This window comes from Barbus barbus, assembly GCF_936440315.1.
Source record: "Barbus barbus genome assembly, chromosome: 48".
In the NCBI taxonomy this organism is placed as follows: domain Eukaryota; kingdom Metazoa; phylum Chordata; class Actinopteri; order Cypriniformes; family Cyprinidae; genus Barbus; species Barbus barbus.
The window spans coordinates 2,608,088-2,634,543 of record NC_136726.1 but is presented as its reverse complement, the minus strand read 5'-3'; the positions used below and the strand labels follow the sequence as shown (position 1 = coordinate 2,634,543).

Genomic DNA, 26,456 nt, shown 5'->3' with positions numbered 1-26,456 from the left:
AACAGGCATGTGAAGGCATTAAATAGAAAAACTAGAACAAACAATAAATTAAAAACCAAATTGACCAAAGAACAGAATGAGGGGCAAACAGATAACCGTTGCATTCAACAACTCACAAGGAACTAAAGAAACACTAGAGAGATATATACACAGGGGGCTAACAAGATAACAAGACACACCTGAGGAGACTAAACAAGGGGAACCAATGAACAAACCAAAAAACACCACGGGCAGGGGTGGACTGGCCATCTGGACTTTCTGGAGAAGTCATGTCTGGTTCATCATCAAAGAAAAAGTGTCAGATTAAGTGACGTTGGCGACTGAAAAAGGGAGCGCTAAAGCAATCCATTTTTCTTATAATAAACCAAAACTGACGCGAAAGAGAGTGGGCTCGTGATGGCAAGCAAAAAACGTGAAGATAAAGGCAGCTGGGAGAAGCTTGTGTAGCCTGTGAGTACCATAGTAAAATCCCAGGACACCCCTAGTCCATGTCTGCTGCTATTACTCAGCATTGTCTGACGTCAATATTACATTCATTCATAACGATGCAGCAGCAATTCTACAATGAGTTACATTTGAGAGCTATTGAGTTAGAAAATAGAGTATATGAAGTAGCCCATAAGGTGATTGCTTCAATGTACATGACACACACACACACACACACACACACACACACACACAGAGAGAGACTTATAAATACTCAAATTGAAGAATTCTGTTGTTAGGTTTCTAGATTCTAGGTTTATGTTTATTATGTCATATTGTTTTGCGTTCTGCTCTTTTTATGTAGATTTCAAGTATTTTAGTTCATTCGGTAATACATTTATTTCAATCCCCTGCTGAAAGAAAAATAGAAACATCAATAGAATTTGTAATTGTTTTACTGGTTATAATGGAAATTGTATTGTTTTAATGGAAACTGTAATAGACCGTGTTGGTCTCTACTGGTAATTGGTCATCTATTGGTGGCTTTTGTTAAAACCACTAAATCCTAATGGAGCATGTCCCAAAATACACTATAGGAAACCATTATTTAATGGTTTAAAGTTGATGGTTTGTAATGTTTGTAATGGTATTTGTAGTGGAAACCATAAGAATTTCTGTGATGGTTTCTATAGTTTTTTTTCAGCAGGGGTTTGTTATGTTATTTGCCATAAATGTGATACATTGATTGCTGTAATATTGTGAGGTACTAGCAGCTGTTTGTAGTTGTGGTGGGCCTATTTGGGGAAAAATCCAGTGCCATTCTTGTTTCTGTGTTCACTTCTTGTTATGCCATGACCCCTGTTTGTGTTTCTGGTGTCTGTGTTCAATGTCATTTAATATGTAGTTCTCTGTGTCCCTAGTGTTGCCTTGTTCCCCTGATGTTTCCTTGCAGCTCTGCTCCCTTGTTTGTTGCCATGGACACTAACTTGACCTCAGCATTCCCTCCCAAGGAAAATGTACTCTTTACAGGACATCCAGACTTATAAATGTAAGATCTCAGAGAAATTCACTTATGCTTAGTTGCATTTTATTAATTGCATTTAGAATTTCTCTGCTGTCCGAGATCAGAATAAATGACCTGGTTTAATCCTATGCTGTCTTCACTTATGTTATTTATGTGCAATTTTGAGTGTGTTTTTTGTTAATTTCAGTGTTTCATGTTTTATCAAAAATGCATTCATCAACAAGAAAGTTGGTTCCTCACCTCTTTGGCATCTCTTATCCTGCTGAGGAAGGTCTGCAGCTCAAGGGTCTCCAGAAAAAGCGCTCGGCACACGGCCTGGTAGTGCTCGGGAGCCAGCGCTGGATTTGCCAGTCTTTGGGCACAAAGCCCCATCACCTGATGAACCGTATGAAAGCCATGCACTGCACCTTCTTCCTCCTCTTCTTCATCCTCATCTTGGCCACTGTAGCCCTCGTCTTTCACTGCATTACTGCCGCAGTGTTTGCTTTCGCTGCTGTCCTGACCACCGACCATAAACTCAATGAGCTGCTCGAGCTGAGGGCTCAGTTCCCGCTCCTCGCTGTCATCCAGGCCCCAGTCCAGAGCGCGGTAGATCGCCACACCCATGGACTGAACCAGCTGCACACACGTATGATGAAGAAACGGGTTAGGGGATGGAGAGTGCAGAAATCTTTATTTAAAAATCACTCTCCGTGTTATAAAAATCTTATTACAGTCTCACCTTTCCATCAGCAGCAGAAACATGATTTGCATTACAGTCATCTAGGAAAAAAAATTAAAATAAAAAATAAGCAGCAGGAAAGATGTAATTACACTGTACTAGTGTTGGAGCCATCCAGGTGAATGAAAATACAAGAAATGTTAAAGATGTCAAAGGTTTTTGCTTACTTTGCCACATTTGACTTACAGATCAAATTGGTTTCACTGTACTATATAAGCTCAAATGTGTGCAAGTTATGCATATTAACTTTATTCACTCTTAGCAAACTGAACCAAAAATGTATTTTTTTATCATGTTTACTAAATAACAGTTACATTTTTGCAGTCTTCTGAAAATGTAGATAAACTGAGATGAGTTGAATATACTGAATAGTTAGGCTTATTATTATTTGGGAAGGCTTTTACAGTTAGTGTAACTTCCCTGCAGGCCTCTCAATATGCAATATATAAAAAGGTGAAGATTTTCTATATTTCAACATAAAACGAAATCTGCAAAAGCATCATGATTTCCATTATGAAAAAGATGCCAAGAAGATTAGATGATAGTGGTCTCTGCAGTATAATAAGCAGAAGCACAAGCCCATCCAAGGTCGTCCTCGGGTCTAGAGGTTAAGTGGGTGGAACAGACGCCGTAAAAGTCATTATTCCAAGTGTACTAGATGGGTCTTTCCACTCGATCACTAAAGGTGATACACAGATGTGAGACTAATTGCCATATTGTGGCTTTAACTTCATTGGCACAGCCCAAGTCTGGGGCTGTGCGCAAGACTTTGATACAATGCCTTTGAAAAGACACAAATGTGACCCTGGAGCACAAACCCAGTCTTAAGTCGCTGGGGTATATTTGTAGCAACAGCCAAAAATACATTGTATGGGTCAAAATAATCGATTTTTTTATGCCAAAAATCATTAGGATATTAAGTAAAGATCATGTTCCATGAATATATGTTGTAAACTTCCTACTGTAAATATATCAAAATGTAATTGTTGATTAGTAATATGCATTGCTAATAACTTAATTTGAACAACTTTAAAGGTGATTTTCTCAATATGTTGATTTTTTTGCTCCCTCAGATTCCAGATTTTCAAATAGTTGTATCTCAGACAAATATTGTCCTATCCTAACAAACCATACATCAATGGAAAGATTATTTATTCAGCTTTCATGTGTTGTATAAATCTTAATTTTGAAAAATGTACACTTATGACTGGTTTTTGTGGTCCAGGTTCACAAATGTGAAACACCTGGTTAAATATATTCAAAACTGCCTCAAGCTCTGTAAAATGTCCCTCTGAAGAAACTAAACCACAAGAAAAACTAGCAGATCTCCATAAGGGTGGGTATAACTCTGTGGCTGTGGTAAATCATTTTATCGCCCGAGTGTTGTAGTAGGCATCAGGCCCGGATTAACACAGTGTAGTGCTCTAGGATGAGCACATTTGAAGATTAGTTTCCACTACAAAGGTGGCACAGAAGAACTCAAAAGTGGCATGTAGGTAAATTTACAGACATTTACAGAGGCTCAGAGGTGGCATGGATGTTTTAAATTCATAACAATGTTGTGAGATTAATGTTTTAAATATAAAATTTTGAATATAGAACTATTGTTTGATTGAAATGATTTAAATAACTGAAATTACATTTAAAAAAATTAAAAATGCAAACTCCCTTAAACATGTAAGTAGAAATCTTTGAAGCTCCCCTCAGCGCAAACACAGATAGCCTGTGCTGATGATCGGGTTTAGTCGCACTGTAGAGCCCTGGCTATTTGACGTGATATCTTCTCTTTTTTAAATTTACGTTTCGCACATCTGCTAAACTGATGCTGCCTATTGTGAATAAACATGCTCGACTGGGGGCAGGGGGCAAATACACTGTGACCTGACCCAATCGCAATTCTTTATATGCATGCATACATTTTATATTCTCTATGTATATATTGTATCATCTCCCAGCAAAATAATATATACAAAACATTGAAATATTTTAAAGGTCTAGTCATTATCTTAATCACCTAGTGCCCCCCTATTGGCTGGTGCCCCAGGGCACTCGCCCAATCCCGTCTATTGGTAATCCGGCCCTGGTAGGCATAAAACATGGCTGTTTAGAGACAGTCCACCTCAAAATGAAGATTCTCTCATCTTTCAGACTCGCAGAGACGGATTATTTTTTTTAAATATCTTTGTGTTCATCTGAAGAAAGAAAATCACACATCTGGGATCAGTGTTGGGGAAAGTTACTTTTAAAGGGGTCCTACTCTGCTTTTTCACTTTTTGAAGTTTAGTCAGTGTGTAGTGTGTATGTTTGGGCATAAAACTATCTACAAAGTTACAAATCTCAAAGTCCACCCCAAAGGGAGATATTTTGTTTTAAAAAAAATCCCTTTTCAAGAACTACAACGAACGGCTCGTTTGGACTACAAAGTTATTTTCCTGTATTTGTGACATCACAAATTGTAAATCCCGCCTACGGAAGTTCGAATGGTTGGCGGGTGGGAAGAACGCTTGGTTGAGCACTGCACGTTTCACGGTGTTTTTATATCACTGTATTTCTGATGGAAACCAAATGTTTTCAGGATGTCATTTTCATTTCATCTTGCATATAATGTCTGATAAAGCAGCATTGTTTTGTGTACAGCGTTACCGGGTAAACCTCGATCTCTCCCGCTCCAACAGCGCCTCCCGCTGGCAGAGAATTAATTTGCATATATGTGCCGCCACAAATAGTGTAAAGCCCAATGTATACTTCTGTGTCGGACCTACGCCATAGCCTCTACGCCACAAGCTGTGCGTCGGTTTTCATTTATACTTCTGCGTCGTTGTCCGCGTCGACGTGCAGTACACATGCGGACCGCTAGTATGCAGTGTCCACGGGCAAAAGCTGAAGAAGAAGCGGCTGGTCGGAGAAGCATTATAGCCGTGACGGCGGCAAATAAATGTCAGATCATTAAATCATTATTTAAAACTACAAAAAGGAGACAACAACGGAAAAGGAGAGGATGGCATTCTTTCAATCTCCACAAGGACGTGTACCACGGCAGATCAACATTGTTTGTCGCGGACAACTACTGATGTATAATGCTATGTACTATAATAAATGATAAGACACTTGTTCTTTGTTTTATTTTAAATAAGGTGTAACATTAAACTATATTACAGTGCTCATAAACGCACACAAAACTCAAGTACATATGGAGGGAGACCAGTTGACGCGCTGTTAGATTTTTGGAGAGGTACGTCAGGTACGGCGTGGGTTACGGCGCAGGCCTGTGCGTCTCCGCGTAGGCTACGGCGTAGTTTCGACGCAGAAGGATAAATTGGGCTTAAGTCTGTGGGACTACGGTATAAATAAATGAAACTATATAAAAGTTTCAGTGCAGTTCATGTTATAATGTTAGAATTAAAGAACAATAAACATAATACATATTACCGTTGCACATATCTGTACATAGTCAATGCAGTTATTTTGAAGCTGTTGTTGACATCCCATCTAAAACATGATTTAGCCAAAAAAAAAAAAACAATAATATTACCACTTTAATATGTCTTGCAATTTCCGTGCGTGCAAAGGCTCTGCACCATCCTCTTGTTCAATATTCTCAAGGTCTGAATTGATATGGCTGTTCTAGCAAGGGGCGGGGCAAGCTGTTCACCAATCACAACGCACTGGGACAGCTAACCAATCACAACACATTTCGTTTTGCGTAAGGCGGGCCTTCATCAAACCTGGAACTAATAGAGTCGTTTGTGTCAGGCTGCGCAGAAAGGTATTGTAATAATGTCAATTATGTGAAAAATATTGTGATTTTTGAACCACCAAGCATAAGAGCATGTTCTAGTACACCCCCAAAACAAAATCAAGACTTTGTAAAAGAGCATAATAGGACCCCTTTAAAAGTAATGCATTACAATATTGTGTTGTAACTAATTGCGTTACTTAATTACTTTTTATGGAAAGTAATGCATTACGTACTTTTTCTCACCTGAGCTGAGCTTTGCTCGTTTGTTTTCAATATATAAAAGTTCTGTAATGAAATGTAAAAGCCCTTTCACACCAAAAGTGAAATGAATAAGCCTCAGGCTTTAAAAGTGATAAGTTGACTTCACTTAAAAAAAACTAATAAAACAAGTCATCATTTAAATCATTTAAAAACTAGAACTTGACAATTCACTTAACTTTATCATTTACTTAATAATTTTAAGGCAACGGGTTTCCTCAATTTTTTTAAGTTAAGTCAACATCACTTTTTACAGAAGCGAGTCAGCAGAGCAGGCGGCAGTGCGTGAGTGTTTGCTTAATACTTTGTTTCTGTATCTCTTGTTTAAATTGGATCTATCTGCCGCATTTGACACTGTGAATCATCAGATCCTCCTGTCCAGCCTCTTATCACTGGGCATCACAGGGATTACACTTTGCTGGTTTGAATCCTATCTCACTGGTAGGTCTTTCAGGGTGGCCTGGGGTGGGGAGGTATCCAAACCACATCAACTGGTCACTGGAGTTCCTCAGGGATCAGTTCTTGGACCCCTCCTCTTCTCCATATACACTACATCACTGGGTCCCATCATACAGGCACATGGCTTCTCCTACCATTGCTACGCTGATGACACACAACTCTATATTTCATTTCAACCAGATGATCCAACGGTAGCTGCACGGATCTCAGGCTGCCTGGCGGACATCTCGGCATGTATGAAAGAACATCACCTACAGCTCAACCTGGCAAAGACTGAGCTTCTTGTCTTCCCTGCCACTCCGACTCTACAGCATGATTTCACCATCCAGCTAGGTTCATCAATAATTACCCCATCAAGTTCGGTCAGACATTTGGGTGTAATCTTTGATGACCAGCTGACTTTCAAAGACCACATTGCAAAAACTGCTCGATCTTGCAGGTTTGCACTACACAACATCAGAAAGATCAGGCCCTTCCTAACGGAGCATGCTGCTCAACTTCTTGTCCAGGCCCTTGTCATTTCTAGGCTGGACTTCCCACATCACACCTCTCTTTATCTCCCTGCACTGGCTGCCGGTTACGGCTCGCATCAAGTTCAAGACATTGATGCTTGCATATAGAATAGCCACAGGCTCAGCACCCGCCTACTTCCATTCACTTTTACGAATCTACATTCCCTCCAGAAGTCTGAGATCTACTAGTGAGCGACGCCTCGTGGTGACATCACAGAGAGGCTCAGAATTTGTGCTCTGCATTTAACCCATCCAACGTGCACACACACAGCAGTGAACACACACACACACACACACACACAGCAGTGAACACACACACACACACACACACACAGCAGTGAACACACACACACACACACACACCCGGAGCAGTGGGCAGCCATTTATGCTGCGGCGCCCGGGGAGCAGTTGGGGGTTCGGTGTCTTGCTCAAGGGCACCTCAGTCGTGGTATTGAGGGTGGAGAGAGCGCTGGACATTCACTCCCCCCACCTACAATCCCTGCCGGCCCGAGACTCCAACCCGCAACCTTCGGATTACAAATCCGACTCTCTAACCATTAGGCCACGACTTCCCCCTATGGGGGGAAAATATGAAGTATGAAGTATGAAGGTGAGTAAATGATGACAGAATCTTCATTTTGGATGGACCATCCCTTTAAATGTTGTATGAAAGCCTGGGTCATTGTGAACCAGCAGAATCTTTTCCTGACCAGATGGAAAGTACAAAATCAACATTAAATTCAAACTTGTCTATCCTTTCTCTCTTTTGAGTAAGGAGATGTAACTAAATACTGTATCTCCAAACATGAAACATTCTGGGGAAAAAACTAAACAGAATGAAAAGAACAACATAAAAAAAGTTGGTATGGAATTGATTACCATAGTGTTACCATAGTAAGCCAAATAATAATGTGATATGAAGGAGTTCACAGAAACGGAACAAAAAATACATAATACTCAATTGTGTGCCTAAAACAAACAGGTACAGATCCAGAAACAGAAATTTCGACTGGCAGAGATCTGTTAACAGCCAAGTGAGCAGTCCTGGTGACTCAGTTCAGAACTAGCATATGAATATGAATAGCACTGTATGAGCTGAGCCAGGCAAGCAGTAGAAGATGGATCCGCCTAATAACTCTGGATGTGCTCTATACGATATTCCACCTTTCATGGAGGGCCGGTGTCCTGCAGTTTAGCTCCAACTTGCCTCAACACACCTGCCTTGAAGTTTCAAGTATACCAAGCAAGCCCTTGATTAGCTGGTTCAGGAGTGTTTGATTAGGGTTGGAGCTAAACTCTGCAGGACACCGGCCCTCCAGAAACAAGTTTGGTGACCCCTGCTGTAGACTGACTGGTGGAGCTATTTGGCATGCTTGAAATATTTTGTCTATTAAGCCTACCCAGATAGCAAAATTCCCGAGGCCCAGATTAGGCCCACACATGACACTTTCATCTGGCCCACATACCGCATAGAATGATGGCACTTGGGCGGTCCGCTCCTGTTTGCCAGATTTGGGCCACAAGTAAGCCAAAGGAAGGCCCAATGTCAGCCATGAATAAACCAAATAAAGCAGAACTGGCTCAAATCTGTGCCACATTGATTTTAATTCAGGCCCAGATCTGGCCCATATCCAACACCTTGCTCTGGCTCACATACTGTGAAGAGTGAAGAATGAAGGAGCTCCTGTTTGCAAAATTTGGGCCACATGCAAGCCATAGTCAAGCCACATGTCAGCCATGAAAATAAGTAAATAAAATAAGCCAGAACTGGCCTAAATCTGGACCACATTTATTTTAATTCTGGCCCAGATTCGGTCCAGATCTAGCACCTTGCTCTGGCCCACATTCTATGTAGAATGATGGCATTTGGGTGGTCCACACCTATTTGCCAAATTTGGGCCACAAGCAAGCCATAGGAAGGTCGCATGGCAGAAGTGACAATAAATAAATAAATAAAATAAAGCAGAACTGGCCCAAATCTGGGCCACATTTATTTTAATTCTGGCCCAGATCCAACACCTTGCTCCGGCCCACATACCATGTGGAATAATGGCATTTGGGCAGTCAGGTCCTGTTTGCCAGATTTGGGCCTCAAGTAAACCTTAACATTGCCGAATGCAAGCCAACCAAATAAACCAAAACTGGCCCTAATATGGGCCACAGTTGATTTTTTTTAATTCGAACCCTGGTCTTCCCCACGTTCCTCAGGTGGCCCACAAGCAGGCCACTGCGCAGCCACATTTTAGCTAATAATAGAACCAAATAAACCATAAATATACATTATTTTGGCTACACTAAGCCTTAAGTGATTTATGCATCAACAATACTCAACAAACTTTAAAGAGAAATTTAAAAATGTCCTCCGTAAATGTTCAAATACGTCCCAGAAACATGTTCTACTTGGCAAAAAAATCCTGACCCAGGTTTTGCTCAAGCAGCAATTTTAATGTCACAGATAAATATTCAAAGACACATTCCAATACTTTAAAATAAATCCTTCTCAAGTTTGAACCTACATGCTTCTCACTCAGACTCTACCTACACAGTAAGTCTGGAAGTGTCACGGCCACGCTGTGTTAAAGAGTGCACAACAAAGATGAAAGGTTACATAGAAGTCTTTAATCCAGGGATACTGAAATCTGGCTCGCGAGATCCACTTTCCTGCAGAGTTTAGCTCTAACCCTAATCAAACACACCTGAGCATGCTAATCAATGTCTTCAGGATCATTAGAAAATCACAGGTAGGTCAGTTTGATCAGGGTTGGAGCTAAACTCTAAAGGAAAGTGGATCTCGCGAGGCAGATTTGAGGATCACTGCTTTAATCCAACAAGAGTAAATCCAAACACAATATAGCACAGCAACATATAGACGTAAGACCAAACTCAAAGTGAACATACAGGAACTTAAGTACTCAGACCAAACAAGGATAATCAACTAGGCACACCTGAACAGAATAATATAATCAACACAACAAGGGAAAGGGTGCAAAAGGAAAACGAAGTCCAAATTAACAGAAACCTTGACAGTAAAAGCACTTCTGTTTTTATGCTGCACAGTACACATATAAAAAAACTGCCATTAAAAGCATGTTTCAAAAAATAAATTGCTGCCCAGACAGCGACATAGTGTTGGCCCAGATCCGGCCCACATCTGGCCCGCATGGGTTTCACACGGCCTTCTTAAGACTCATATCCAGATCATTCTGCATCAGTTAACTGTGTTGCATCCTACTAAAAGTAGCCAAATTATTTTAGGCCATATTTCCAATTTCAATTAGCCAGTGTCAAGTGCAACATCCAAACCAGAAGTGGCCCTCAACTGTTTTATAATAAATTAAGACAAGTTAGGCTCACAGCCACATTGGCTAATGCTCACTGCGCCATACCTTTGCGAAAACTGGCCCAAATATGTTTCAGGATAACTGGGCCACATTTGTGGCATCATATGCAAGCCGCTTTAGCCTCACAGCCACATTAGCCAGTGCTTACCATGCCATATCTTTGCCAAAGGTGGACCACATTTGTTTGGCACTATTGGGGTCATATTTACTATTTACCATATAGGCCACTTTAAGGTCACATTCAGATCACACATTACCAGTGGTGTGAAGTAACGAATTACAAATACTCACGTTAGAGTAATTACAGTAAAAAGTAGTTTTATCAGTAATTGTACTTTTTTGTTTGAGTATATTTTTTCACGATGCCATAGAAGAACCTTTTTGTCTAAATGGTTCCATAAAGAACCTTCTGAAGAACCTTTCTGTTTCACAAAAGGTTCTTTGTGGCGAAAGAAGGTTCTTTCAGATTATAAAAAGGTAAGAAAGAGATGGTTCTTTAAAGAACCTTTGACTGAATTTGTCGGGATTATTATTCCAGACATAGTGGCAAGAACAAGTTTGTGAACCCTTTGAAAATATCTGAATGTGGCCTTTATTAAACTCACAATTATAGATAAATCTGACTAAACAAATAATCACACACTTATCACATTTTTATTATATTCTACTATATTGAGTAATCATTCACAGGGAGGAGAAAGTGTGTGAATCCTTGTCTTGAAATGAGCAAGTATTGATTGGTTTTGGCGCACCTTTCCTCACAAATCTGTTAATTTATCACTATTCCTGGGTTGTCTCTCTTGATAGCACAGCGCTTTAGGTTATGCTACAGCATCTCACTTGGCTTCAGGACTCAGGAAAACATTCAGCCCTTCTTTAGTTGATTTGCTTTTGTGATTTGTGTCATTTGTCTTCTTGCATCACTCTCACTCTATAGAGTTTAAAGTCATGAACTGCTATCCTTACATTCTTGATATTCAAGATAAAATATCTTGCTAGACTTCTGAATCCATCGTTCCTTCACTGATTGCAAAGTATCCAGACTGTATCCAGGCAGCAGAGCAGCATTGGCTTCAGATAATTAGATTTTCATTAGATTAAAGACATTTTAATAATATTACTGTGAGCTCTTACTTCAGTGCGGTGTTGTGGATATTTCAGCAAACAGTGTGCTTCATGCGTTCAGTTCAGCAGCATCAAATAGGGCAAATTTTAGGCAATGTCTGCATATTTGATTCAAGCATTTGTGTGGAAAAGATATTTCATTGAGGATGAGGCCTGTTAGTCGGTACTTGGGATCTCAGCCCATCTGTGAAGCAACTGACTACATTTTCTCCAATTACGACTCAGCGATTCAGTGTTGTTGGGTTGGCAGGGATGTCTGCTGAGGATCACATATGCTCTCTTCTGTCTGCAGTCTCCTCCCCTAAGCAAATGGGACTCAAACGCAGAGACAAAGAACCGAAGCATAGGTTTGTTTTTTAAACAAGTCTCCAGACACATGCAAGACAAAAATAAGTAAAAAAATGATCTGCAGGAGAACTCAGAAAACTCTGTTACATCGAACAATGTATGCAAACACAGGGAGAACACCAGGGCACAAGGAGTGAAATATATCTGAGTGAAACAGTTGCTCAAATGAGAAAAAATGTAGGCCTACAGGACTGGATTGGATTGTTGTTGTTTGCTATTGCTGTGATGTTATTTGATTGACAGGTTGCTGGAAGAGTAAGGGGCGTTAATGTTTCTGATTACCATGGCACGTGAATTTAACAACAACAACAATAAGAAGAATTTATAATAAAAACTGCAATATTCCTTTAAAAATAACAATTAACAAACAAAAATGTTTTTTTATAATTTTATATATAGGCCTATATTTTAAAAAAATTATTAATTTATATATATATATATATATACATGCATATTTATTTTGTTATTGTGCAAACCGTAAAAAATTGGAAACTTTTCCAAAATAATTGTTCAGAGATCTAAACTGTGTGAAAGCAATTGAGTAGAACTGCAAATGTATAGTTGTGCTCATGTAGCTAAAATTAGCCTATTTCTCATGCCGATTGTCATCATTAACCAACCCGTGGAAAATCCTACTAAAATACAATGTAAAAGATAAACGTTAGAGCATGCTTTGTCTATCGACCTCCGCCTCATTTCCAAAACAGTGAATCCAGGCACATGCAGTGTGTTTTGAGACGAGTGTAAACACCGCAGATCCCTCTGCTGCTACATTAGTCTCAGGCCAATGCAGAAGTCTTCTAGAGGAAAACAATAGCCAAGTTTGCAGCTGTTTACAACACATTGTATCGCAAATCAAATTCAAACACAGTGTTTAGAAGACACCAGCAATCAATAAACACAGAGCAAGTCATAATGCACCAAAGATGAAGATAAGGAATCAAAAATATAAACTGATATGTGACCCTGGAGCACAAAAGCAGTCATAAGTAGCTCGGGTATATAGCCAACAATAACTGAATGGGTCAAAATGATGGATTTTTCTTTTATGCCAAAAATCATTAGGATATTAAGTAAAGATCATGTTCCATGAAGATATTTAGTAAATGTCCTACCGTGAATATATCAAAACTTAATTTCTGATTGGTAATATGCATTGCTAAGGACTTCAAGGCAATTTTCTCAATATTTTTTTTTATTTTATGCACCCTCATATTCCAGATTTTCAAATAGTTTCAGATGATGTATAAATCTCAATTTCGCAAAATTGATCCTTATGACTGTTTTTTGGCTTCATTTTTCACAAAATCCCATTTCTCACAGGACTAAATGGGGATTCAAACCAATTTGATCATCATCGCGGATGCATTTAAGTGCGTGACTTTCTTGTTTTAGTTCATTTTTAAAATGCGGCGTTTTTATTAGTCATACCTCAATGAAGGACAGCTATCATAGAATTATTGATGGAATACAATTGGAATGCATGTAAAATGAAATGTGCATGGACGAAAGAAACTCTTAAACTTTTCAATTTCTTCTTGAGCCTGTTGAAGAAGTTTCTCTGCGTGAATGCCAGGTGCTCACCGCCGCTGTCCAGATGCGCGGTGACCGTGCCGTCTCTGTGCAGGAGGATCGATGACGGGCCCCGGATCAGGAGCCCCGGCGGGCGCGGCGCTCGCAGCTCTCTGCAGCACTGGAAACACACTGCCCAAGCCTGCTCCTCATTGATGGGCTGCTCGTAAGACTCCAGCACCTCCTCCAGAGACAGCTCCCTGATCTCAGCTCTCTTCGCCGGGGAGGAGACCCTCGCGTCTCCGTCCTTACCGCTGCTGTTCGCCGATCTGGCCATGTCTACAGTGTCCTCGGGACCTTCTGGAGTGTGTCTGTGAACGCAATGATGATTCTGCGGTTCATTCCGGGAACGAGGCGTCTGCAGTAACGTCAGTCCGCGCTGGGCAGAGGAGCGGAGGCGGACAGCGCTGATGATGGCGCAGTTGGAGCAGAAGACGGAACGCAAGACAGAGAAAAAACAGACTTCATAACTATTATATTGCCTAGTGCATGTATGTTGTATGATGAATCTTTCGCAGCGGTCAAGTTCCCTCCATCATGTCTGGATGGGTGTCATATCCTGCATCCTCTGCAAAGTGCTCTCCGAGCTCCTCCCACATACTGGACCAATGAAACAGATGAGATCAACTTGCAGGGGAACTAGTTGGGATGCATAAATAACCGAGGACGGCAAAGAATGCTCAATTATTCAGCGCATTCTGCTTAAAACCATGGTGCGAAACCCATCGTATCTGTTTGAAAATGGCAAAAAGCAATCAATAAATTCAATTATTTATTTATATAAAATTATATGATACAATCAGTGTTGGGAAGTAACTAGTTACATGTAACGGAATTACGTAATTTAATTACAAAATAAAAGTAACTGTAATTAGTTACAGTTACTGAGGAAAAATATGTAATTAGTTACTTATGAAAATGTTAAGGATTACAAAGGGGGTCACATCTATTTTTTTTCCCCACACACTCCCACATACAGATTTAATTGATTTCTTTCATAAATTGCAGCGAGTGCTCTAAAATATGAAACACCAATGTTTCAGGAGTTTATAATATGCTTATTTGATAACTCTTTTATTTCCATTATGGGTTTGTGTATATGCTTTATTTTTTAAGATTAACTGTTTTTTAAAGGCATTGTTAGATTCCAGAGTTTCCTGTCATAGCTATGAAAAGATTTGATTTCAAAAACGGTATTTAGCTAAATAGGTAAATAGCTATTAAACCTATTATGATTTTAAATCTGTATTTAACCTCAGAATGATCTCAAAGTAAGTCTGATTTTGTGGTGGCAATGCTTCAAAGGGGACATCGGATGCTAATTTTCCACAAGTTGGTATGATTCTTTAGGGCAGGGATCCTCAAATCTGGTTCACGAGATCCATTTTCCTGCAGAGTTTAGCTCTAACTCTAATCAAACACACTTGAGCATGCTAATCAATGTCTTAGATCATTAGAAAATCACAGGTAGGTCAGTTTGATCAGGGTTGGAGCTAAACTCTGCAGGAAAGTGGATCTCGCGAGCCAGATTTGAGGATCACTGCTTTAGGGTCTTCTTGAAATGGTCTCGGTGGTCATGTAAAACAACACCCTTATTACCTGGTCAAAAACAGCTCTGTTCACAGCGACTCCTTTCGGTGCATATCTCTTTAAATGCTAATGAGCTCTGCTCACCCCGCCCCTCTCTTCTGTGGAGGAGCAAAGGCGATTCGCAAATAATCATTAAAAAATATATAATTTTTATATATTTACTACTTCTGGAGGTGCAACTGGATCATGACCAATGGGTACTGATCCATCCTTGAGTTTTAACTTCTTAACAAAACTTGAATTGTCCCTCATTCAGAAAGTGAAAATGATTTGCACAGCCAGACATAAACAAATTTAGGAGTATTCGTTGTCACATCAAACTGCGTCCTCAGTGGTTCTGATGTCTGGAGAACATTAGGACTCTTATATTCTTACATCTAACAACAAAACACCTGCATTGCTTTCAAGACATTGTTGTCGCTACAGCTGCTCAAGCGCAGGGAAAATGACAGACTTGGTACAACTGGCTGAGGGTGGAAATATGCTAATATGGGACAGTACATCAGAGCTTGTGGGAGGGGCCTGAGCAATATGACAACTGTTTAGGTTTTGGGGGATTAAAAAGGATTTGTAGGGTGGTTGTGTCTGCTCACTACTAAGACACATGTATATGCAAATTAAGATATTTTACATCCAATGTCTCCTTTAAAATTAAAATATTACAATCTTAATTCAAGTGATGAAGGATTTGAAAGTCTGACAGTAATCAGTGTTCAGTTCTACTGGAAGGTTAACCCTGTCTGCTTTACATGTTTCAAAGTGATTAACAGTTAAAAACACTGACATTTTACAAATTTCTAAAAGTAATAAAATGTAATCAGTTACATTACTTTAATAAAGTAATTGAAAATTTACACTACTTATTACATTAAGTAGGGTAACTTGCATTCTGTAACCTATTACATTTCCAAAGTAACCTTCCCAACACTGGATACAATTATATTTACACACACACACACACACACACACACACACACACATATATATATATATATATATATATATATATATATTAGGCCTTTGTCTCTGTCTGTGTGTGTCTGTCTGTCCAGTCATAAGGGTCAACTTTTTGAAATTGAGATTTATGCATCATCTGAAGCTGAATAAATAATCTTTCCATTGATGTATGGTTTGTTATGATCGGACAATATTTGTCTGAGATACAACTATTTGAAAATCTGGAATCTGAGGGTGCAAAAAAATCTAAATATTGAGAAAATCATAAGTATTAAAAGTAAAGTTGTCCAAATGAAGTTCTTATCCATGCATATTACTAATCAAAAAATGAAGTTTTAATATATTTACGGTAGGAAATTCACTAAATATCTTCATGGAACATGATCTTTAATCTTGGTAAAACCAAACGTGCGTTGCGCACTAGAGTTGTTGAACACATGAGTGCTCTCAGGAGATCACACTTCTCTGGTTTGTCATCATTTTGAGTCTGCAAAACATTCTTTCTCTGATTTCAAATTCCTGGGCATTGAGAAGTGATAGAAAATTGTTACAAAGAAAGGATTTGGGGATTTTTGAGTTGAAATCATTAACCCCGACAGGATTAAATGAAGAGATGGATCTTGCATGTTTTTTGTTGGCATGACAATTATCCCTCATTGATTAATCTCAGCTGTCAACAATTTGCAATTGTGCCTATGGGCTATTAGTGTGGTGTTGCTTTTTTGCCTCATGAGCACTGAAGAAAGCATGGGCTGAAACGTCTGCTCTCTGGTCTGTTTTAATACACTTTTCACTTTTGCATATGAAAAACAAACTATATTTTTGGTAATTTTTTTTGTATGATTTAATTTTTCTGTGTGGTCAAATTCAGCTACCTATTAAACATTTTATTTGAAAAGAACTATTGTAAGTAGAAACAAATGTATAACATCTGTAAACATTAGAATAACAATAACTTTAAACCGAGACGTACTACTGCTCCTTTCACCTCAGGAGGGTGGTGTTGGGTCATGTATGATAATGACACAACTTTACATCTGGTCATGAAAGTGAACTGCTGGTGGTACAGAGCTCCTTTATGACTAAATACATATTATATAATGTAATTACATTTAGGTATTTTACAAATATAAGTACAATGTAAAAACATGTACACAGTAAGTGCATTGTATCAAATGATTAATTTAAATGTAAGTAAAGAGTTGTTAAGGCCACCTAATATAAAGTGGGACCATAACCTTTTTTGGAAAAAGTTCCATGGATGTTAAAGGTTCTTCATGGAACCACAGATACCAGTAAAGAACCTCAGTTTATAAGAGCGAGTCATTTTTGGGCAAAGCAAACTAAACACTTTGTGATGAACTCACTGCCAAAAACTGTGTAAATAGTGAAGAACTGAGAAGTCTGATGGTAACAGGTCCAATTCATTGTAGATGTATTACTTCACCTAATATTGACACAGCCTTCAAGACATGAGAAACTTCATTCCTTATCCTAACCCTAAACCTATCCTTACTCAAAGGGAAATGAAAGATGAATAAGAACCGTGTAGAAGCCTCTAGCTAACCCACTGGTCTCAAACTCAATTCCTGGAGGGCCACAGCTCTGCGCAGTTTAGCTCCAACTCTAATCAAACACACCTGATCCAGATAATCAGGGTCTTCAGGATTACTACAAACCTCCAAGCAGGTGTGAGCTGGAGCTAAACTCTGCAGAGCTGTGGCCCTCCAGGAACTGAGTTTGAGACCAATGACCCATTGTAAGCCTGAAGCTGACACTTATTCCTCAACGCTGACTGATTGAAATGTCGTTCCAGGATCAAGGATGTTGATTCAGGAACATTTCTGTTTGGTGAAAACACATTCATTTGGCTTTTATGGGTTATGTCATTATGCTTGCTCGAGTTGGTTTAAAGGGCGTCATTATTGTCTTAGTGTAAGGTCATTTCAACAGCCCTACAGACAGTGGAAATCAAGTCAAGAGGCCATTAAGTTACTTTAATTAGATTTCTAGTTTTTACATGCCAAAACTGCAGGCAGAAACAAATGAGCAATTAATGTACATAAGAAATCAATCAGTTTTTAATGTTGCACCATAAAGTTTGGATAAATCTTGTTAAAGAAATTCATTAAATTGACCGCTGACCATTTGTTCAGAATCACTGGCATAATATGAAGACATAAGAGTTGGGTTTGCATGTTCATATAGTCTTTGAAGAGAAGGTGAACAGATATGAACAACCCAAAGACTGCTTTAGAACTCCATTTACGCTTCTAGGCAAACGCCTTTCATCAAACCAGACTTTGAAAAACTGAAGGGTTCAATACAATTTATTTTAATTTCTTAATTGAATGCTCATTGCAGCATCAATATGTGTGCTAGAAAATACAGCTATAGCTCTAACAGGTAGCCTTTTCAGGATGCTGTCTTTTAAAGACTATTTAGTAAAGTCCAAATAATCTTCACAGATCTTTATAGCAAGGGGTTTAAACATTGTTTTTCCTGCTTGTTTAATGAACCATAATCACCTATTGCACACGCACTTGTCTGCATGCAATGTTGAATGCAAGATAAGACCATGTGCATGCATCCCCCCAGAAACTGAATCTCACAGCAAGAACTGGAAAATCTGGAGCAGTTCATGAGGATGAGATGCGGACACCATCTGCTGACGGCTACTTCTGATATTGACAAAACCTTCCTTTTGGGACATTTGAGGATCATTTGCAAAAATAATATAATGTCCATTTCTGTGAGGGTTAGTTACGTTATTGTATTTCTAACAGTATAAAAACAATATTGGTCTATTGTACAGAGATCAAAGCTTTTATTACAGCAGGGTTTTAATGATCAGTTGTCAAAGAAAGCGTGTAAGGTACATTGCTCCACATTGATCCGACAGACCATGAATGAGGCATAATGTTGCAAACAACCAAAAGACCAACATTAATTATAAACCTAGAGAAAACAAACTAAAGCCAAGCAGAAATACTGACGAGCTAAACGTGCGCCATTATTTGACTTCTAAAATCTCACTCTCTATATAGTATACTTTTAACAACAGAACAGATTGCAGTTAACAGTTAACAAGATAGCTCAAGAGAATATATCTTATCTCCATTTACACTTGAACTGATTTAAGACACTGCTTGACACGATGTGTTGAATATAAATCAATGTGATTCAAACATAAAACGCCATAAAATACCAGCCTCCATTGAAATCAATCATAACCTCATAAAACGACAATACCTCAATTAACATGTCAAAAAAATAATCAATTTTAAAATAGTTTACATTTGATCACATTGCCAATGTCAGCGTATACAGAGAACTTCTATAGAACAGGTACAAAGAATAATAAAAGCCTTTTATGTAAATGACAACCAAAGCAGTACCACAGCACTGCAAAAATATATACGCGAGACTGACATACCAAAACCAAACAAGCCATAAACTCATAAAGCAGTGTCTGTGCAACACTTGATCAACACTTTTTACATCGCCCAGCACACATGCGTAGAAAAATATTAATTTGGCGTCAAAAAAAAAAGATCCACAGCAAGTTTCACTCTCTAATCAATGCAATTTTTTTCAAATCAATTTTAGTAAATTTGAAGAGCCCAAAACTTTTTTTTTTTTCTCTTCCCTCCAAATCATTTCATTTTGAAATCACGCAAGTTTTTAAATATTTAAGAGCAAATAAGCACATAGACGACATAAAAATCTGTTATTTGTTTTTAATGGATATAATCAGAACATTAACCCACCTAAAGTTGATTTTCTTCCAATTACACCGAACTCTCAGAAGGACTCTCTCGCTCAAGCAGTTTGGTATATAGAGATAGACAAACTGACATTTTAAAATGAGCATGCTTGACTAAATCTCCTCAAAACTAGATAAATTCACATTCTACGTGAAAAAGTGTCAGAGAGTCTCATGAATCGACGTGTATTTTGTCTTGTAAAACAAATGAGAAAATAAGGCGGTGCCACATGTAACCATAATCGAGTAACTCTGCAGAGAAAGAAAAGTTTTAGTCTAAAGCGAACAAAACTCTAGCATAACATCTAAACATACTATCAAATATCAACCGCTTCACAGGTCTAGACCCCTGCTCCTGGGTCCCAGTGTATAAACTGCTCCAGCACATGCGGCCGGTGATTCGAGTGATCCTGAAGAGCTTGATGAGCTGCTTCAGGTGTGTTTGATTAGGTTTGTAGCCAAACTCTGCGGGACAGTGTCTCCAGGAGCAGGAACTACTTTCTTTACGACGCCGTTGATATTCAGCTTCATGCGGTCAGAGTCTGTGTAAATCTGTAGAAAGCTGAATGGTAATTTTGAGTTTATATTTTAAAAATTATGGCTTTATTCTCGCAATTCCTAGACTATATCTCACAATTGAGATTTGGGAAAAGACAGAATGACGAGTTGATTTTTCCCAAGAGTTTGTATCCCACACTTCAGGCTTTTTTCCTCATAATTGACAAACTCAATATTGTCGAGTTAAATACAGTCCGAATTAGGAGCCAGGCCTGGTTTCACAGACAGGGCTTAGACTAAACCAGGGTTAGGTTTAGCTTCAAATGCCGTCTTTGTATTCTATAAAAATAATTAGCATTCTGATATCCAAAGGCAGAATATATTTTGATCTCTTATTGCGTGGATTTTACCCGTTTCCGTCCACTTGTCACCAGTGTTTTTCTGCCACCTCAATGCATAACTGTGACGAATTATTCAATCGTAGTTCTGACTCAACGTCAATTTGAAATGCAACCTTCATTTCGTAAACAAAAAATACCATAATAGTTTCTGTGCCAATAAATACATCTTGAAGTTCATTATTGGACCATAACTCCAGTGTTAAAACCTGTGTTAAGGAAGAGAACAGCGTCCCGTTCTCTGCAGCTCAATGGGACACTCAAGTTCAATATGAAGCGAACGAGAACAAAACCACCACGGGTCTTAGGTCTTTATGCTTTCGATACTTTCGCGGCCGTGCTTTTGGAGGGCAGCCAGCTGAACTGGTAGCGCTCTCGTGGGGTCATCACGTCTAAATCCAGCATCTTCTGCTCCTTCTCGCTGTCCACCGTCTTATATCCCAGCAGAGTCAGGGCTCCTTTGCAGACCTCCTGGATGCGCTGGACCTTCTCAAACGGTAGGGTGGTTCGCCAAGCCAGGGAGACGTCCTCTGCGTTTCGCGAGGTGATCTTGAAGGCCTCCTTCTTCGTTCCCTTGCCCTTCCCGTGCGTGATGCGGTAGATCCACTCCTGGAGACTTTCAGTCATCTCCAAACCCACGAACTCGTACATGGCTTCGATCTCGGCCAGCGTGTTGCGCACGAGATCCTCGTAACGCACCATTTTATAGCGCCCCCGTAGGAAATCAGGCGGCTTTAAGGTGGCGGTTTCAAAAATTCGCACGTGGCTGCGACAAATCTCCTGCAAGACCTGAAAAGACGTCTCCTTTTCAGGGACATTAGCCTGCTCCAGGACGATAGCGTTGTCTTTGATCAGGGCTTTGACCGACTGCTCGCGGGAACGAAGCACCGCTCGAGGGTCGCGAACTAGATGTATGATACGCAGATCCAAACTCGGGTCGCGCAACAGCGGATACAGCGACTCCAGCTCGAAGAAGCGCACCTCTTTTAGCACCACATGGCTGTAAGTCCTACAGGCCGCCTCGGCGAGCTTCAAACCCTGCGTGTCGCAGTGCAGCTTGCAGTCTTGCTCTTTGCTGATCTCGTCGCGCGCCGTGAGGAAGCAGGCCGGTGGAGAGCAGAGCGCGCGGCTGTGGCTCCACATGAAGAGGTTGGAGAGGTTGCGCGGCTGAGGCATGTAAGCGTCCATCACCGACATGTCGCATTGAAAGACGCTGCGGATCGTATCGCGCACCGCCATCCTTAAGCTGCGCGCGCCGCCTTGCTGGATAGAGGTCCAGACGTGCCAGGCGGGCTCCATCAGGTAAAAGACGTCCGGATGCTGGTTGAAGACCTGGCCCAGGAAGGAGGAGCCGGACCTCCAGGAGGACAGCAGCAGCACATGCACCTTGCCCTCGGACGCAGCGGTGTTCGGAGACGGTGGACGGATGTACCAGCCGTACAGAAGCACCACCGCAGCCCCCTGGATTAACACCAGACTCAGAACAGCAGGCTTCGATACTCTCCACCGCAGCATACTGCCTGCTTTATTCACCTGCGAGAGCAAGCACAGTCACACTTTAATGCCTGGATCATGCATGCCCTAAAGTTCTAAAGTGTTATTCTAGCTTTAAAGGATTAGTTTTAATTAGTGCTGTCAAACGACTGATCGCTATTAATCACATCCAAAGTAAGCTTTTGTTTACATAGTGGATTTTTATTATGTATATATTAGTGCTGCCAAACGATGAATCGCATCCAAAATAAGTTTGTTTACATAATGTGTGTGTGCTGAGTACACACATACAGCATATGTTTTGAAAATATTTACGTGTATATTTATATTCTATATAAATATATTTTTAATATATAAACGTAACATTTTTCTTAAATATATGCATGCATGCGCGTGTGTGTGTGTGTGTGTATTTATATATGCATAAATATACACAGTACACACATATTATGTAAACAAACTTACTTTGGATGCGATTTAATCGTTTTGCAGCACTAGGCTATATATACTGAACAAAATTATAAACGCAACACTTTTGTTTTTTGCTCCATTTTTCATGAGCTGAACTCAAAGATCTAAGACTTTTTCTATGTACACAAAAGGCCTATTTCTCTCAGATATTGTTCACAAATCTGTCTAAATCTGTGTTAGTGAGCACTTCTCCTTTGCCGAGATAATCCATCCACCTCACAGGTGTGGCATATCAAGATGCTGATTAGACAGCATGATTATTGCACAGGTGTGCCTTAGGTTGGCCACAATAAAAGGCCACTCTAAACAAAAGTGTTGCATTTATAATTTTGATGTATGTATGATGTTATCTTTATATATTATATATTTAAAAATATATGCTGTATTTGTGTGTATTTACATATACACATAATAAATATACACAGTACACACCCCTGCACCACAAAACCAGTCATAAGGGTACATTTTTTGAAATTGAGATGTATACATCATCTGAAATCTGAATGATCTTTCCATTTATATATGGTTTGTTATGATAGGACAATATTTGGCTGACATACAACTATTTGAAAATCTGGAATCTGAGGGTGCAAAAAAAAAAATCTAAATATTGAGAAAATCTCCTTTAAAGTTGTTCAAATGAAGTTCTTAGCAATGCATATCACTAATCAAAAATTAAGTTTTAATATATTTACAGTAGGACATTTACAAAATATCTTCATGGAACATGATCTTTATTTAATATCCTAATGATTTTTGTCATAAAAGAAAAATGTATAATGTTGACCCATACAGTGTATTTTTGGTTATTGCTACAAATATACCTGTGTTACTCATGACTGCTTTTGTGCTGCAGGGTCAGGTTATTCTGGACGTGATTAATCATTTAACAGCACTAGTTTTAATAGCTTTAACCTTGTAAAGCCTGACATAAGAAATCATAGTCAGAGAAATTTAATTTTTGTAAATGAAACCTTTAGGGACTGAACCTTTTTGGCTTTTTAATATATGATATTGAAGAATGTGAAGTTTGTACTTGAGGGAAAAACACTTAATTGTTTGGTGTAGATTTATGATACAAAATCTGTAGTTTTAATTGTGGGGGGGGGGGGCATAACGCAATGCAACACAGTGATAATTGAGAGGTGTACAAACATTTCTCAAAAGCCTAATATTAATGTATAATATTTGATACTTTTTTTTGTTATGGTTATTCTTACATTTACTTTCTAAAAATCAGATTTCACAGCAGAAAGAAGTATACCACGACCAGAAGGTGGACATTTTTACGATTATACTTTAAAGGCCTTTCACTTGGTAAAAAGTATAAACTTTAAATGAAATGTATTAACTTTATTAAATATGATATACTATCTCCAATACTTTATAAGGTCATTTTTGTATTGCCACTTTAATTTGGACTGCACTCTATTTATTCATTTTAAAGCGACAGCTCTACTTTGCAATTTTACATTTCTACTTTAATTTTTGCATATTGCCAAATCACATCCTTTTCTTTTTCCATCATTCTTCATGCATGAGTCTCCTCACAACTGACAGAACTTCTCTGGCTCTGAATCTCCAATACTGATGACTGGACAATACTTTGGTGCGTCGCTATTTAAACCAGTGAACTACAGCAAAACTGAGCCTGAATATCAAGGGAAATTACTTTTAGTACTTCTGGAAATACCTGATCAAAGTAAGAGGTGAAACAACAACAACAAGGAACTCACCAAGAGCCAAAAGGAAAGTCAGTCAAGTGAAATTATAAGCAGCTTTATATATTTTAATAAAGCTAGATCAGTAACTTGACCCTCATTAGATCAAATCTAAGAGATAAAAATACCTCACTGGAAAGATTTACCATCAGAGATTAGGTTTTCTCTCTCTTTAGAGCTTCATGGGACAACACTTCTTAATAATCCTGTCCTACGAACTCTAACCAGCAGGTGGCAGTCAATCTCCCATTAAAACGGGAAAAACCTTACAGAAATCCAGTAATAAAACAGGAAAACAGAAGCGTGCATAAACACTCCTCACAGAAAACTGTTCCCAGCTGAGCTAAAGATGAGATTTGTTTCACAGATCGCGTTATTCACATCAAATCAACAGCCTTATGAACAGGCACCGCACAGATATGATTTGAAATGCAAATGGAAAGGCAATGCACACTGTACAAGCGGAAAACTTCCCTGAAAACAACACAGTGCACAATGTTAATGTTCCGGAGCGCTCTCAAAGCACGCGGCGTTTGAACGCATTTAAAGGGACAGTTCCCCTAAAACTCATTCCAAGCCTGCAATGCCTCATTTCCTCGTTAAGCAGGATTATAATAGCGGTCCGTGCGACTTACAGTCTACTTTCGAAGTTTTCAAAAGGCAATATGGCTGTGTTTGAGGAAGAAAGCAAGAAATGATCGACTGAAACCGTTTTCGTTCTCATCATTAGCGTGTTTCACATAAAAAAATAGTATATCATACCAGTTTGACTTGGCAATGATAGGATTTTTTTTGGTGAACTGTCTCTTTAAGAGCGCTGCACACCTGACACCAGGTGGGAAATGTGCGGTGATAAATGAGTAATATGATCAGATTTCGTTTGTGTGCTCCTTTAACCCGACTCATCTAGTACCAAAAACATTTGATAAAAATGCTGAAAGGATACTTGAAGCTCAAAGGCCGCGACACAGAATATGTACTGTGTGTGTGATCCCAAACCTAGTGAGCTGACCAGAATATGTACTGTGTGTGTGATCCCAAACCTAGTGAGCTGACTAGACAGACAGCATTACTACTAGACACCATCATATGACTCCAGAAACGCTCGCAGCGCACGGTGATGCCCAAAAATGCTGAACGCACCCATTCCCCAAAAGGCATTAGAGGACATTAGCTTTGAGACATTAGACAAAACAACAATTCCTCTTCTGAGCTACCAAATGTACTCAAATACTATTCTAGTTAGGTCCAAATCACCTGAGAACACAGTGTTATATTAGCCCTCCCCAGTCCCCTGAGAGGCTGCTCTGTGTTCACAACCATCCTCTTTAGTAGGGACTTCTAGAAAAAGTCACTCTAAACAGGTCATTTTAAGAGTCTCCCCACAAATATATATGTTACTGTGATACTGTATGTCTATAGCAGACGCTGCATGTTATTAAAGCATGCCTTACCTCCTGTTCAGGGATGAAGGGTTTCTGCTGTAAAACAGCTTTGAGACGTGGACTTTAAGAGTGATTGACAGGCGGTGGGCGGGGCCTCAGTGTAAGATGATCTCTGAAGAACACTAAAATCACATGAACTTCTGGCTTTGTCTCCTGTGTGTTAGGAATAATAGCAAGTTTAAGACTGGTATAGGTGTAATGCACTCAAGATAAACTTCTGTATACTAGAAATGACGCATTGTTATCCAGCCAGCCTAGCTTTATCTGAGGTTTCCTCAAAAAGAAAATGGATATGATTAAATCTATGCAAGATATAAATTTAAATTGACAGATTCAGAAAGAGCTACATAAGGATTTATGCTTTCGCAACAAGGATGAATGAAATGGAAAACATTGCATCTGCATCCTGTCCATTATGCCAAACTTCCTGTGCTTGATCTCATTGGTGGACGTGGAACAGCTAGCATGGAGAATATTAGACATACAGCATTTGTCAAAGTGTATCTGTGAAGCCAACTGAGACGAAGACAGAGAAACAGAAGCAAACCTATGATGTGGATCAACATTAGTTTCATTCATCTGTTTTCTTTT

General features: G+C 39.3%; 2 protein-coding genes across 2 annotated transcripts in view; both read right to left on the bottom strand.

The window, feature by feature from the left end:
- Positions 1-14,106, bottom strand: part of LOC306866331 (protein spire homolog 2-like) — a 30,040-nt gene extending 15,934 nt beyond the window's left edge. Inside the window, exons 1-3 of the mRNA XM_079411452.1 lie at positions 13,538-14,106; positions 2,172-2,212; positions 1,691-2,068 (exon numbers count right to left, since the gene is read on the bottom strand). Coding sequence (XP_079267578.1) covers positions 1,691-2,068; positions 2,172-2,212; positions 13,538-13,802 — 684 coding nt within the window. The 5' untranslated portion in view covers positions 13,803-14,106. The remainder of the gene's footprint in view (positions 1-1,690; positions 2,069-2,171; positions 2,213-13,537) is intronic.
- Positions 14,107-18,883: 4,777 nt separating this feature from the next.
- On the bottom strand, positions 18,884-26,018 carry LOC306866484 (carbohydrate sulfotransferase 6-like). Its single transcript, XM_079411719.1, has 2 exons — positions 25,875-26,018; positions 18,884-22,267 (listed from the first exon to the last, which is right to left on the bottom strand). The coding sequence occupies exon 2, from the start codon at positions 22,247-22,249 to the stop codon at positions 21,047-21,049; it is 1,203 nt and encodes a 400-aa protein (XP_079267845.1). The 5' UTR covers positions 22,250-22,267; positions 25,875-26,018; the 3' UTR covers positions 18,884-21,046.
- Positions 26,019-26,456: the final 438 nt, after the last annotated feature.